Here is a 16,036-nt window from a genome sequence, read left to right as displayed (position 1 = left end):
AAATAAAAGCCCCCATTAACCGACACTGAAAATCAATAATATGGGGTACATGCTGCCACTTAAACAAGTAATCATGTAATGTGTTATTTTAAATTCAGACTTCTTTTTTCCTCCAAAAAACTGTGATGGGGTGCAAATCAAGCATATAACAGTGGATTATTAGCTAAAAAATAAATAATTTCTATATTAGACTTAACTATATCAAATTTCATACTAAATCCTGGGGGTGGGGTACGCAAGCGTAAGGCGTTCCAGACAGCCTCTTTGTTTCTGAAGCTATATGAATCCCACAACGGCATGTGGTGGGCGCACATGATGAAATAAACTGAATGGGTTACGACGAGTGTGGCTTTCATCGTCAAAGATAGCTGAGGGATGTGGTGATATTTCAAGCGTTCGTACATACTCTTACGAAGGACTGAGGAAAAGTGTGAAAATCGATTTAACGAGGTATGTTTTCTTCCCGCTCCTCAACCGACTGATATTCGCCAGTGACGCGGCCAACGGATTTTTGGTGACATCTCGCGCATACACATCAAAATAGCTGCTTCTTTTGCCAATTTCTGCGTTATCGATTGTTGGGTTGGAAGTATATGTTCGTATTTTTCCACTAACAGCATCATTGGTGTTGAATTGGAGTCTTTATCTGGTTTTCTAAGGGACTGTCGCGTCTTTCTTGCGTCAGTCGGAGAACAATAGTAAACTTAGGACTGGATGGACATTTTCGTTTAGACGTGGAGGAATAACAGACATACCGTTCGTAGCTGTACGACGAAACGCCTTTCTGTGGTAGATATTAAAGAGTCATCGTGTTCTTCTGGAAGTGGCGTTGAAACGGAGCCACGCTGCTTGTTTGGGATGTTGGCTTTTTCCCAACTCCGAGAGGAGCAAAAAAGATTTACCTCCGCTAAAAGCGCGCCACTGTTCTCATCGACACGGTGCGCTTGATTGGAGTTAAATATTTATCGTTTTTCTGAATCATTAAAACCAGTATGCTTCATACTTATTTGTTTAAAAAAATCCACCGATAAGTTACAGATATTTTACTATCTTAAATCTCTCGGCTCTAATCTCGTTTTTGACGATACACAATTATTTGAATCCAGTTGTTTTACTATTGTTTGCCGGCATAAATTAAACCACTATTGAAAGTGATCTTTACTTATCCCTTACGAAAAATAACCATGGTTTTATTATAGTAAAACTGTAGTAACCCATGTTTTTTTTTTGGCGTATTAACTCCCATTTGTCTAACCACAGATTTACTACATATACAGTGGTTAAACTATGGTTAATATAGCAAAACCATGGTTAATTTGTGGTTACCATGGTTTAACTATAGTAACCATGGTTTTTTGGTTTCATTTGTAGTAAAACCATGGTTAATTTTCGTAAGGGATGTTTTATACAAATATGCTTTCTACGTGGTCACGTTTATTGGTACTTATTTACCTACAGTTAAATTTATTCAAAATTATTGGGTTCTATATATTCTCTAAATTTCCTTTGTTAAAGATTCAATAACTAAGAAACATGAGTATTGAAAATATATATACATCTCAAACCTATTACCGGTATCTACAAATCTCTTTTTTTATGGTCATGGGTCAACAGTGGCTATTAGTTATTTAATCAAGATTATTAAAAATAATCGTTTCAGTAAAAGCCCTTTATTTTGTTTTAAACGCCACAATTGTCCACCAGACTGCCTAAGTAGTTAAAAAAACTCACATTTTGTGAACTTATAAGTTAGTATGGGATAAGTGACCCCATGCTTTATTTTGAAATAGCCAGTCAAAAAAGATGTGCATCATAGAAGTTAACTTGCAACAAATGCACGTTAAATGTGGTGATTCTGCATCAAACTGCTCCTAAGTTTCTTAGACACTGATATGTTGTTTCGAGGTAAGCACCAGTCTCCTGTCCTTTCCCCAGAGCTGATGGAATCTGGACTGGAACGATAACTACTTTCTCAGATGTCTCCACAAAGCCACTCTGTTCTTTCTCTTAATGTTAATGTCTGACGTGGTTAGTGGTTCCTCTGTGTGGTGGTGCTGCTTGACTTAGGACGTTAGGGTTGAAGTGTTGCTGAGGGGCTTTCAGTCTTTTAAAAACCTAAAGGGATAGGTCATGCAAAATTAATTAAAAAAAAAAAATTCATACTAGGAAAGTCAGTGGCTGAGATGGGGGTGGGGGGTACTCTTCCTTTGACGTTCCCATTTACAGTTATCCAAGTCCAATTCTTCTGGTCTTTTAGTTTAGAATCTAACTCCTTTTTTTTTTCTTTTTTTTTCTTAATCTCTTTCCATCCTGATTATGCCTTTTATCTGTGCTTGTCTTTGTCTACTACATCAATGACCATATCTGTCAAAAAGTGTGCGTGGCCATCCAGTCGTAAGATTACACATTTATAAGATCTCCAAGATAGGTAGGTGTGGGGGGGGGGGGGGGGTTGTAGGTGGGGCCCTGCTGATGTGTAATTTGAGGGCCAACTGGGCACCAGCTGTGGAATGTCGCCAATGACAACCACACAATTATACTGCTGCCGGCAATCGGATATGACCCTTTGTACAGAGTACAAATTACAGTGATTTGAAGCCTTTAAATGGCACTCATAGTCCGTGTTCTCTACCACAACAGCATGTCCTTCACTTCATGCAAGTGTCTCTAATAAACACTTGGACAGAAGTTGTGGCCATTAGCAGCATGTCACCACCAGTATCCATTAATCTTTTGTTTTTTTAATTTAGGCTTGGACTGGAGTGTAAGTCAAGGTTCTCATGGTTGTGGAAACGGATAAATCAAGTAGTTTAGAATCTACTTTGGAGGGTCTTATTGGAGACATGTTATACTTCAATACTACAGTATACTAATCAATTAAACTGTTTCTCTATTAAAACTAAAATCTAATTTGCCAGCACTGCTTTGAAAAGACTCATCCACTAATCAAGAAAAGAAAGTCAAAGAAACTCTTTGGTCAATAATACGGGAACACTAGAAAGTCTCTACAGATGTTTTGATAAATTCACTCACTGAACTTTGTGGAAAAATCCAGTCAAAGCCATGCCTGAAGTGGCTTTTGTTTTCTCGAAGGAGTCTGTGTGGATTGCACAGTTTGATTAGACTGGCAGATGACCCCCATCCTCACTTTACTCTTAAAGTAGCTGCACTCCAGTTTGTGACCAAACTATTGTCAATTGGTTGCCCAAAATGGGAAAATGAATTTCTTTCTTTGTGTCATGAGACCCATGCTCTAACTGAATGATTTAATAAATAAGTGTTACACACTAGAGGTCAGATAACACTCAGTTGGTAAATGCCTCATGCAAATAGTTAAGATGAATTATTTTCTCTTTTTTTCTTTTTCAATAGCTGACTTGTTTATGAGAACTTGATAGAAAAGTGTCCTTTTAGCTCCATCTAGTGGATCTTTCTGGTTAATCGAGCCTTTTATAAAAGGCTTCTAGAAACTTTTTCCTGAGAGTAAAGCACCTCATTCAGATAGTTCATTGACATTATGCTCCGATGCATGGAAAGCTGTAAATGTCTTGTTCATGATTTGGAGTTCTTAACATTGAATCAGCACCTCATCAACTTTTGTCAGTTGTTGTAGGCAGGTAGGCCATATCCATGCTATATTTATTACTGGATGAAATTTACTGTTTTATTCTCTTTTTGGTGCTGTTTTCAATTTCTAACAGTTAGTGTCTTGTTCTCTTGCAGGGCTGAGGCAGTGGTTCTTCTTGAAGCACGATGAGCTGGAGCTTTCTTACACGGCTGTTGGATGAAATCTCCAACCACTCCACCTTTGTGGGCAAGATCTGGCTCACATTACTTATCATCTTCCGCATTGTGTTGACCGTTGTGGGGGGAGAATCAATATACTACGATGAACAGAGCAAATTTGTGTGCAACACCCATCAGCCTGGTTGTGAAAATGTCTGCTATGATGCGTTTGCACCACTCTCTCATGTAAGGTTTTGGGTTTTTCAGATCATTTTGATCACAACCCCCACTATTATGTACCTAGGCTTTGCAATGCACAAGATCGCTCGTATGAATGATGATGAGTACAAGCCGAGTAACCGGAAACGCATGCCCATGATTAAACGCGGAGCTAACCGTGATTATGAGGAGGCTGAGGACAACGGTGAGGAAGATCCCATGATGATGGAGGAGATCCTGCCTGAGAAAGAGAAAGCTCCTGTGAAGCCCGCCCCTAAACACGATGGTCGACGGAGGATAAAGAGGGACGGGCTTATGAAGGTGTACATCCTTCAGCTTCTATCTCGGGTTGTTTTCGAGGTTGGTTTTCTCTTTGGCCAGTATATCCTGTATGGTTTTGAGGTCGACCCCTCGTATGTGTGCACTCGCAGCCCCTGCCCACACACGGTGGACTGTTTTGTGTCACGTCCTACGGAGAAAACGATCTTCCTGCTGATCATGTATGCCGTGAGCTGTCTCTGCTTGTTTCTCACGGTGCTGGAGATTCTTCATTTGGGCCTCAGTGGAATCCGTGATGCTTTTCGACGACGCACGCACAACCACAGTGCCGCACGCCCCCGTGACGCCATATGCAGACAGGTGCCCACAGCACCACCAGGGTACCACACTGCACTGAAAAAAGACAAGCTCTCCATGGGACTGAAACCAGAGTATAACTTGGACTCGGGTCGGGAGTCTTTTGGTGACGAGTCGTCATTGCGAGATATTGACCGCCTGCGTAGACACCTAAAACTGGCCCAGCAGCATCTGGATATGGCCTATCAGAATGGGGAGAGCAGTCCTTCACGCAGCAGCAGCCCAGAGTCCAACGGCACTGCTGTAGAGCAGAACAGACTCAACTTTGCACAGGAGAAGCAGGGAAGCACATGTGAAAAAGGCAAGACGAAAACATTTCACAATAGCTTTTTTTTTTTTAAATAAGGAAACATTATATGTATGTGTGTGTCTATATCACTTGTAAAAATATGTATACTGTATTTTTCGGACTATAAGTCACACCTAAGTTTAAGTCGCATCAGTCCAAAAATACGTCACGCTGAGGAAAAGTCGCATTTATTTAGAACCAAGAGAAAACATTACCGTCTACAGCCCTGAGAGGCCGCACCTGACTATAAGTCGCAGGACCAGCCAAACTATGAAAAAAATTTGTTTATTATAATCTGGAAAATACGGTACTTATGTAAAGTTTTGTTTTATAGATGCAAATATCTCTATATTTAGAATTGATCTATTCTGTAGTTTAATGAAGTGTATGCACACTTTGTGTTTGAATATGTATGTGTGTTTGTTTAAAAATGTATTTTGTATTTTTGCAAGTATAATCTAAATTTGTGATTTATTTAAATTTGTCTATAAATATATTTTTTTTGTTTTTTTTGAGAATGAAGTTCAAATTCGAGACTAATATTTGCATGCTTTCTCAGAATGAACATGTGAGTTTTAATGAGTTTTCTTTTTTCTCTCTTTCTTTCATAGGGATCCATGCTTGATGGAGAACCATAAACTATCATCTGCTTTTCTGTGCAACAGAGTGCCCCACCTGTGGTTGGCATGGATCATTTTGAAAAAAGAGAAAGTGTCTGTATGTCCGTGTTGTGTATCTTATGTTTGGCTGCTGAACATTTTGTGAACCGAGTGGAGCATGTGTGTCCTTCCGCACACTGGTGAATCTGTAAGAATGTTGTGCAGTATTATGGCAAGTGTATGCAAAGTTAAAACCTCAGAAAGCAGCATCTCACCAGCCAGTTATACTTGACATCAGCCAGTCTGCCGGATACTCCAAAGTGACCAAAAGCTAGTTAGAAAGATGGTTGTTATACTCCTCAGTCACTAGGAGACTCTGCAATGTCTCATCTCTCTCTCTCTCTCTTTTTTTTTTCTTCATAGGGAAAGTGAGTTGTGGTTCTTCCATTTGTTTACCACACTTCTTATGAAGTGCCAATTGTGCATCTCAAAAATGCCTTAAACTGGAGTTTACATATCTTTGCCATTCCAGAATTAGATGGACGAGCCAGTGTAAAACCACATCAGTTATGTAGTTTAGTGTGTTAAGTACAGTTCTGTGTTTTGAGTAGTGGACCACGAGTAGTGTATGTTTATGAACAAAATGGAAACCTGGAAAATGCTTGAATACTTGTGAATCAATTATTGATCTACAAAGAAACTTTTGTTATTCTATTTGCATATTTTGTGTATTTTACCTGTATATGAGAAGTACTTTGGTTACTATCCCTTTTATTTTGAATAAGCTTTTTTTGTAGGCTACAATTTCAATCTTATTTGTTTGCTTTTTGTTTACTTCTCTTTTCTGAGGCTTTAAACAAGTTTGGCTTTTGTTTCATTTGACCAACCATTAGAAAGGCAAACTCATGTTTTCAGAGAATGGCTCCACAGTTAAAAGTCCTAATATAATAGATTATTTTTAGGTTAGTCTATCATTTTGCCTCCTTTATGCAAATGAAAATCATAAGTTGGTCCAAATGCAGTTTACACTGAATAGCAATAAGGTCTCAGAATTGAAAGCCATAGAGCCTAATGTTTTGTACATGGTACCAATGCAATCTTGTTGTTCTGACACCGTTTAATTAACTCATGTCTGTTAACAGCCAGGTTTTCCATCTTTTGATACATTTCTCCAGGATCATCTCAATTTTCTATATTTTCTAAGGATTTTTGTAAGGTTTTTTTTAAGTATTTTATAATCTAAATAAACAATTGGTTAAAAAAATGCATCCATGCCTCCTTGTTCTTTTTTTATGTGCTTCCAATAATGATTAACTGGTCTTGAATAATGATAAATTGACTGATAAAACGTTGAGGCTAGTTAATTGGCCAGTACTTGGCATATTTGAGGTGTTTTATCATTGCCTGATAAAAGGTCCTTTGTGTCATAGTATTTATGACACCAACATTTACAGTGAGTTAAGTAAATGCCTTGTTTAAAAACAAATCTCTGTTAATGTGTTTTATTTCTTTATGTATCTTTCAGTGAACTAATATTTGTTCACTTCCTGATGTTAAATGACATTTGCCTTTATGAAACTTATATTGAGGGTGCTAGATTACAGTAGAAATTTGAATATGCACAGTTTATGGTGTTTCCCATGACCTGGTCAAATCTACTTTTTAAATTTTTTCCTCAACTGTCATCTCAAAATAAACATCTCGTCATATTTAATCAGCATAATGCTGTGATGCCTAAATTCCCTGGGTCATCACCGCAATAATTTGACATTGCTCAAAATAGCTTAATAGCTTAAAAATGAGTGTTTCAGCAATCATTTTAATATTCATAATTTTCCAATTGTATTCCATGTTTTCATTGTATATGTGTGTAATTTGATATCGCATCTTGGCCGAACCTATAAGTAAGAATTTATCCATTTCTCAAATGTGAAAATGTTTAATGAATCCTACTGAACAACTGAGAGCTTCTCTTGAAACTCTGCGGCATTGCGTTCTAGTAATCCATTCACCAGCCACCAGTGAAAACTCTTCATGTCTCTCTAGTCTTGTACAAAGTACTTGAAATATCAACTCCGAATGCTTCACTGCAGGTTTGCCCAAATGGAAGGGGGATTTCCTTTAAGATGAAGGTAAGTTTAGTATTATATTTTGTTTTGTTTTTGTTTCTGGATATCTTTACAGTCAAACACACTAATCTGAAAACATAATGACTGCCATAAACTCTACTACTTATTGGATTAAAGTTAAACTGTATGATAGTGACTGATAAAAAGGCCTAACCCTTAGATTAACAGTAGTACTTCTAAAGAACTTTGAACACTCTCCCCATATGTAGCTCAGTCATGATGAAGATCCTAGAGGGATTTCTTTCTCTATGTTTGTTGGCTGTTTTTTGGAGCTCCAGTAATGCAGAGCAATCTGAATCTGGCATCAAACCTCTGCTGGTTCTCCATCGTTCTGCTGTAGCAGAACCCTACAGAGCCAGATTTGGAGGCTGAGAGAATCCATTACTGGTGCAAATGTTTGAGCAGTATGCAGGATTTGTGTTCAGCACATTTAAAGATTTTGTGGACACAATCATCACATTCGGTCACCTGCATGAGCTACATGACGTGCAACTGCAAAATTGTGTCCATACAAATATTTACAATTTCTGTCATCAAATGTTCAAAGATGAACATGTGAGTTTATTAATTAATTAATAAATTAATGTTTTATGTACACAAAAGAGACCAGGGCTAGTTGTCAGTGGAAAACTCTCAGTAACTCATATGTTTTGAGTAAAATATTCAATTTATACTTCTCAACAAAACCATTCTTGATGAAATCCTAGTTTCTTATGGCAAGTTTTTTTAAATAATTCTCCAAATCTCCATTCAGGTTGTCATTTGAAATGTAATTATATGCAAATTATCATGAGATTATGATTTCTTTTAAACCAAATAATTTATGGATCTTTTTTGCATGAAACATTTTACATTAGTTTAATAAATAACATGCTAAATTATTTTTTTGTTTAAATTTAGATAAAAACTTTGTTGTTATTAGTATTAGTATATTCACTGGAATATACTAAGCCCAGTAACCCCATTAGTTCTTTATTATAGTACAATGTTGGTGTTTTAGTGATATATGAAGTATTTTAGTGATATATATATATTTTTTTTTCAGCACATTTGTCTGTTGGCATCAGAACCAGTGATATCTCCATTTAACAAATAGGGCCAAAAATCATGGTAAGTGTTCAAGACAGATCATCATATATTATGCTGCTGCATAGTTATTATTAAGTATTTTATGCTATATTTAGCATAAATTTGATGTCATTTAAATATGTATTCTCTTTTGTTGATTTTGATAGCTTCCATTGTCCTCATTTGTAAACCACTTTGGACAAAATCATCTGCTAAATGATTAATGTAAATGTAATTTATCACATACTTCTCTTGTCTCATCTTCAGGTGCATGTGGATTTCATCTCTCTGCATCTGCAGTACAACTGCAAATTGGAGACATCTCTTCCAGAGGAACTGAGGAAGTTTCAGGTAATGATTTATTGTGGCTCTTGAAGTAAAATGTAATCATCTTCACAACAGATCGACCCATTGAATAATCATCCGATTTCCTAAGACTTATCTCAGCTGGTTTTTAATATTTAAATGCTGCTTAAATTACTTGACTTGACAGAATATTTCAGGACACTGGAATGAAATTTGACGCTCTTGTTTCAGATTGGCAGTGGTCAAAAGCCCATCCTTTGAATCACCTGACAGTCGAAGACTGATGGATAAAATCATTTCCAGACACTTCACACAATTCTTAGAAGTAAATGTTAGCATATTTCTTTAAGTGATGTTTCCAATGTCTAAGATGCTTTTTATAAGAATTAAAATACCAGATGCTAACCTAGTATTTTTTTGCCAGTTTTACAGAAGAAAGATCTTCGCATCATGGGGTGTGACATCACACACCTTTTTGAAAAGCTAGATCAGGAAGAAACACTCAAAAGATAAAGCTGAAACCAAAAATAAGAAAGAAAGAAAGAAAGAAAGAAAGAAAGAAAGAAGTCAAACTGAAGTTGATTATCAGTTCTTGAGTGGCTCTTTCCCAGTTCATTTTGAAATGTCCATCTCCAGTGAAAGTTTCCAAGTGGTGGGTGGATGCACTGAACACGGGAAGGATGAGACTGTATGGAATTGATTTAGCCATGAAGATAATGGGCCCTATTTTAACGATCTAAGTGCATGTTCTAAAGCACACAGTGCAGGTGCACTTAGGGCGTGTCCAAATAGACTTTTGCTAGTTTAATGATGGGAAAAATAGTCAGCACGCCTGGTGCATGCTCTAAAAGGGATGTCATTATTCTCTTAAGAGTAATGGGTGTGTATTGGTCATAACTTGCAATGAACCAATCAGAGTTTCATCTCCCATTCCCTTTAAGATCCAGTTGCGATCGTGCCATATCGGATTTGCTATTTACATGGCAGAATTAGCAAGCAAAGATGAAAGTGTCTCCGGAGAGGAAACGGAGCTCCTCATGTGTGAGCAAATAGCTTAATTCTGATACATGTAATTACTATCCATTATGACATGTAGGCATTTTTATATCTCAATAATAAACTTTTACTTTGTATCCTTTAATTTTTTATATTTGGCATGGGTTTGTGTTGCTGTGCATCCCCGTGTGTTAAATAAGCAGTGTACACGTGTTGTGGAACACAACTGCGCCATTAACTTTAGACAAGGTTTTTGTTGGTCAATAGCGCAGTCTATTTCAGTTGCCTCAATATAGCAATGCACCATCAATGAACCTCAACACACCTCTTTTTCAGGTGCCCAAGAACCTGAATGACTCCAATGCCGAATGAGAAGGCCGAAGTCCATGAACAGGATCCTCACACAAGTCCCTGTTTTGTCCAGATATTGCAGGATGATGTGCAGTCCCATGCTGACTGCATCATCAGCAGACCTATTTGCTCAGTAAGCAACCTGCAGGAGGTCCAGTGATGTCCTTCAGATAAGCCAAAACCAGGACCACTACACTAACTAAACTAAAATATGCAATGTCCAGTCTTCCCCAAATTTCTTGTTTGTTAAAAGTCCTGGCCATAACACATCTAAAAGCCAATATTCAGATATTCAGATAGTGCCACCTGTTGGATAAAGTTGTCCAAATTAATTCCTTAACAATTTGTATTATTAATATACAGATAGTGGCACCTGTTGTATAAAGTTGTCCAAATTAATTCCTTAATAATTTGTATTATTAATAAAAAAAATACATTTTGATATATTTACTGTAGGTTCACATGTGATCTTTTTTATGAGGAATTTAAATTTTTGTATTCAAATGCTCATGGATGCTTTTACACTTCCAACAGGCTTCCAGAATTTTCCCCAACAGAACAGGCTTCCAGAATTTTCCCCAACAGAAGTAGGGTTAAGGCCCGACAGCAAGCAGTTTCGGCCCAGATCTGGCCCACACCTGGCCTGCATGAAATCCATCCTCCAGAAGAGGTTTGGATAAGTGATATTTACAGTACGTTCTCTGTGGTCGAGTGGGCAGTCCAGTGGCAGTGACTTCTTCCACTGGTTGTACTGGTAGCAATGCAGTGGGGAAAGGAGCAGGAATCTGTTTGAACAGCCTTGAACACAAAGCGCTGTAGTCTCCTGGACTACCAAAGGGTCCCAAAATCTGGAACACAATTGTGGCTCTGGAGTAGGTGCAGAAGGTTCTTACCCTGGAACACACAGACGAAAATACCTTGAAGTGAAGGTTTGCTCGCTGGAGCTTAACCTTGTTGCAAATGTCTGTATATCTGTCTCTCTGGGCTAAAGACTCAGAACTTGGTCGATCCGCTTTGTCTCTCTTGGATGAAGATTCAGGGCATGCTGCATCTGTTGTTGTCTTGTTGGACAAATACTCTTAACGTATAGAGTGTCTCTTTCCTCACAGGCTGGAGGCTCAGAACGTGGTTGTATCTGTTGCTGCCTCAAAAGCTGGCAACTCAGAACTTGGTATCTGTTATTGTCTCTTCCCTCACAGGCCAGAAGTTCAGAGCATTGGTGTTTCTGATACTCTCTAGATGGGAGACTCAGAACTGTGTATCTGCTATCTTCTCACCCTTGCAAGCCAGAGTCTCAGAATGTTGATTGTACATTTATCCCTTTCCTAGGAGGAGATTGCAATTTGGAGCTTCTCCATTTTCTGCTTTGATTGTCCATTTCCATCAGAGCAGGAAATATGGTGTGGCCCATCTTTCTTTCAAACTTATTTGCATAGTCCAAACACAAATTTAGAAAAGCATCACTAAAGTTTTACAGATGCATTATTCACTTACCAAACCACAACCAGAATACCTTTGGCAATGTTATGAACAAATAAAGTAAAAAAAAAAAAAAAAACACACACACTTGTCATGAATGCATTTATTTGCCAACAGCTGAGTTTAAGATGTTGCACTACACATCGCTGTCACTTGGAATACTTATTTCTCTGAATAAGTATAAGATGGGTGTGTTTTAGTTTGTATTAGTTTAAGGTTTGAAAACATAGTTCTGAATGGCTTTAAATTTATCTCTCTGATCTCTCTTTGTTTCATCCACTAGGTAGGTCAAGGGCAGAAACTGTCCTTACCTGGCTTCTTGCTATCTAATAGTCTGGCTGTTTTCCTAGCGTCTTTATCTAATGGCATTGGATAGTTTACTTATGTTAATCCACCAAGATCCAATCAAAATGTAGCAAACCTTGGTCCACAGTTGTGGTCAGAGAGAGGCCCCCGCTATAAACTGGGCCCTGCTGTTCACTACAGATGGAAAATTGCAAAAAAAAAAAAAAAAAAAAAAATCTTATGTCATTTTATGGTCTTACCCTTTTTAAGGTTAACAACTATAATTTACTATGATGTCAATGCATAGTGACCCCTGTGTGCCATTGTATTAAAGCCTTGCATAAACGCACATCAAGATAACAGGTATGATAAAAAATAATAACAGATTTGATATCTTTGCTTATTTAGATAATGCAGCATAATTCAAATTTATATAGCAAATATAGCATCTGTCAAGGCAAAGTTCATTTAAAACTAATTTTCGCTATAAGATTGCTTTGACTGGTTAAAAGTACCAACAATACACCGATGGAATGACCTGCCGAACTCAATCCAAGTCTTTAGCCATCTTCAAGAAATGGATAAAAACACATCTTTATTTGACCCTGTAACTCTAGCACTCTATTTTTTTCATTAATAAATCATTAACAAACATTATGTAATGCTCAATGGATCAATAGTTAATAAACTGCATATTCACATACCTAAGAAACGTGAAATATAACATGCTTGTTAATGTTTACTGATAAACTTAACATTAAACATTACGTAACTAATAATTAACATTTCATGTAAATTAAATTGCTTAAAAATGTCATTTGTGAATTCTATGGGTCTAGCTTCCGGTCTCATTTGCGTCCAGCTATTTTAAGGTGTACAAAACAGTTTGTTTTGCTGCTTGCTATGACAATTGATGTGTCCTTTCATATTATTTTAATCTGTTATCATAATTAAGAACACACTGGTTTGTAGTACAAACAGATAAATTAGCAATTAAGTATTTTCTTGACATTTTTTGTTGTTTTTTCCTGCTCCTGTTAATGTATGATTCAAGGAATATTCTGTTTAATAATTCTCAATAGTATACTAATATAAGTGTTGAGGCAAAAAAAAAAAAAAAAAAATTGCACCCAAATTGCAATGTTTGTAATGTCTTACACAAGCATTTAGCTGAACTTACCTAGTCACCCTTTACACAGACATTTTATAGTAGCTAAAAGTCCGGTGCCAACAAAGATAGTTAAACATTTTTTATAAACATTTACAAAAGATGAATACTCAACTTTAGATTGATTACTGCTAAAACATTTTAAAATGAGATGTAAAAAATTAGTTGTAAAGATGTGGAAAAAAGGGCTCATGAAGGTACTAATAATCAATAAATGTTTAGAAACATTTACAATTAATTAATAATCCCCACTGTAGATACTACAAAACATTAACAAATAATTAATAAATGATTTAAAATGTGCAAATAGTGGAAGTCTACACAAACAAACAAAAAATATTCATTTCATTTACTTTTTTTTAAGGTAAGTGGTTGCAGTCAGTTTAATTTAGCTTAATTTACATAAAATGTTGTTGGCTTACTTTCAACATTTTTTATTATTATTATTTGATGTAGATAAAATTAATTGTTTGCAACCACTTATCTTACCAGTATCATTTTTGTCAGTGTATATTACCTCAGACTGTGATTATGAGTTAATGAATATATTAAAATGAATAGTTTGTGACGTGCTTAAAATGAATAATTAAGCTATATTTTCACATTTTCAAATGTAAAAATGAGCATTAGCTAATATGTGAACTTAAGTTTAATGACACTTGTAAGCATTCAACATTTTATTAACAAATAAACTTACAATCAATGTGTACTTCCTTTTAAAATTATGTGTATACTTTTTAAATGCATTGAATGTTTAACAACATTTGTAAACATTAACTAATGATCAGTTAAGCATTATATAATGTTTGTTAATGATTTATTAATGAAGCATTTAATCACTGTAAACCATCTGTCAAAATCATTTGAAGATTGTTTTTTTTTTTTTTTATGCGTGATCATATGAATTTAAAGTTAAATGACATTTGCAAGCATTTCAATTTACATTAAATAATGATCTGTTAATCATTTGGTAATGTTTATTGAGTTCATTAGTTAACATTAACAAGCACATTATCTCGTATTTTCAGTATATGTGAATACTGTATGTATTAAGTAATGATTAGTTAGTTAAACATTATGTAATGTTTAATGATTTATCAATGAACGTTTTTATAAAGTTAGGTCCATATGTGGACACAGTTTTCAAGTGAAAAGGATGAACAATACCAATTTATTTACAAAACATTTATCATAATTTCTTAGGGTGCCAATATAATTCTGACTATGACTTTGGCTTTACGGATAATATAATAAATTATAATAATAAAAATATTGCAAAACTGTTCACAAATGCTGATTTCAAGAATGTATGCAAGAATTCATTCCAAAGATGTGACACCTGATGTGTGCAGTTTACTTTGCTTGCTTTAAAAAAAAGTTTTCTCTTGTTCAGTAACATTTTTTGTTGTTGTTGTTTTATAGCAGTCTTCTGCAGTCAACTGCTGTTGTTTTCCTTCGATTTGCTTCTTATTTCTATAAAATCTTAACCTTTTCCATCTTTTACAGGCAACCTCTGCCGTGCTAATTCAGATTAACACAGTTGGTTTTAAATTCATCTAGTTTATTTTAGTTCAGGACTCCACAGTCCATGAGTTAGTAATCTGTACTTAATATCTGTTTCAGAAAGCAATTTTTAAACCATGATTAACTAGTATAGATTAAGCCTACTCCTGGCTTAATTTAAACCCTATCGAGAAACTGCCCCTTAATGTTATATTTTTGTTCAACCCCTTGAATTAAAGCTTAAAGTTCTCACTTCAATTTCTTTGTTTTATTTTTGTTCTGGTAGCACACAGAGACAAAATTATGACAATTGTGTCAGTGTTCAATTATAAATGGATCTAACTATAATAAACATTACAGTTTAGTATTGACACAGAAACCCTAGCACTGAACAATCTTTTGTAAATTGTTTGCTAATAACATAAAACAGTATCAGTGAGAGGAAGAGAGAGACAGAGATCAAAAGTAAAGAATATGTTGCTTTAAAACCTAAAAAAAACAAAAACATTTGTTTAACTAAGAGCCATTGATACAGATCTTACATCTGAAACTTCTTTAGAGGATCACTCTCACCAACAAACATCAAGTTGGGGTCCAAATGACCTCTGGATTATTTTGAGTGTTAATCCACAAATACAATATTATGCAACAGGGCAAGATACACTGATGTCCATAGTTATCCAATATTCAACACAGGCCTTATCTACAAGGTTGCAGTAGGGTCAGTGTAATATACTAACAACGTACGATACATAATTGATGGTGTATTACCTAAAGTCCTGAAGGTCTGCGCCAAGTAACTGGCAGGTGTGACATTTTTAATTAGTCTCTTATGCAAGAATTAGTATCATGCTTATGCAAGTCCTCTATTATCAAACAGGTCCCTAGACACATGTTCTCTCAATGATTTTAGGCCAGTAGCATTACAGTCAATCGTCATGAAGTGCTTAGAGAAACTAAAGCTTGCATACATTAGCTCAAAACTGTTCTTCCAGACACTGTTGATCCCCTACAGTTTACCTACCACCCCAACCAATCAGTGGGCAGTGGTCATAGCTTTAATTGAATTACACTTCAACACCTGAACTGCAGTGAAACATAAAGATGCTCTTCCTCGATTATAGTTCTGCCTTAAATACCATCTGACCAGGAAAGATAATTGGATAGCTGACATACCTTGGCGTCCAAAATCCCACCTGTTAACTTGATTTTGAACTTTCTTATTGATAGACCACAAACGTTCAGGATAAGAGGCAGGATCTCAACTGAGATTATGAGAGAC

At 36.0% G+C, this 16,036-nt stretch overlaps 1 protein-coding gene and 1 long non-coding RNA gene across 2 annotated transcripts; both read left to right on the top strand.

The window, feature by feature from the left end:
- The first annotated feature begins 248 nt into the window (after positions 1-248).
- LOC127964599 (gap junction gamma-1 protein) lies at positions 249-6,686 on the top strand. The gene is made up of 3 exons (XM_052564861.1): positions 249-450; positions 3,724-4,882; positions 5,482-6,686. The coding sequence occupies exons 2-3, from the start codon at positions 3,754-3,756 to the stop codon at positions 5,493-5,495; spliced, it is 1,143 nt and encodes a 380-aa protein (XP_052420821.1). The 5' UTR covers positions 249-450; positions 3,724-3,753; the 3' UTR covers positions 5,496-6,686.
- Positions 6,687-7,580: 894 nt separating this feature from the next.
- Positions 7,581-9,275, top strand: LOC127964615 (uncharacterized). Its single transcript, XR_008155084.1, has 4 exons — positions 7,581-7,601; positions 8,644-8,708; positions 8,934-9,017; positions 9,204-9,275. It is a non-coding gene; the product is annotated as an uncharacterized LOC127964615 (long non-coding RNA).
- The last annotated feature ends 6,761 nt before the right edge of the window (positions 9,276-16,036 follow it).

The sequence above is a fragment of the Carassius gibelio genome, chromosome B9 (assembly GCF_023724105.1).
Source record: "Carassius gibelio isolate Cgi1373 ecotype wild population from Czech Republic chromosome B9, carGib1.2-hapl.c, whole genome shotgun sequence".
NCBI lineage: Eukaryota > Metazoa > Chordata > Actinopteri > Cypriniformes > Cyprinidae > Carassius > Carassius gibelio.
The sequence above is the reverse complement of the archived record's forward strand: the minus strand, read 5'-3'. Positions and strand labels throughout refer to the sequence as shown.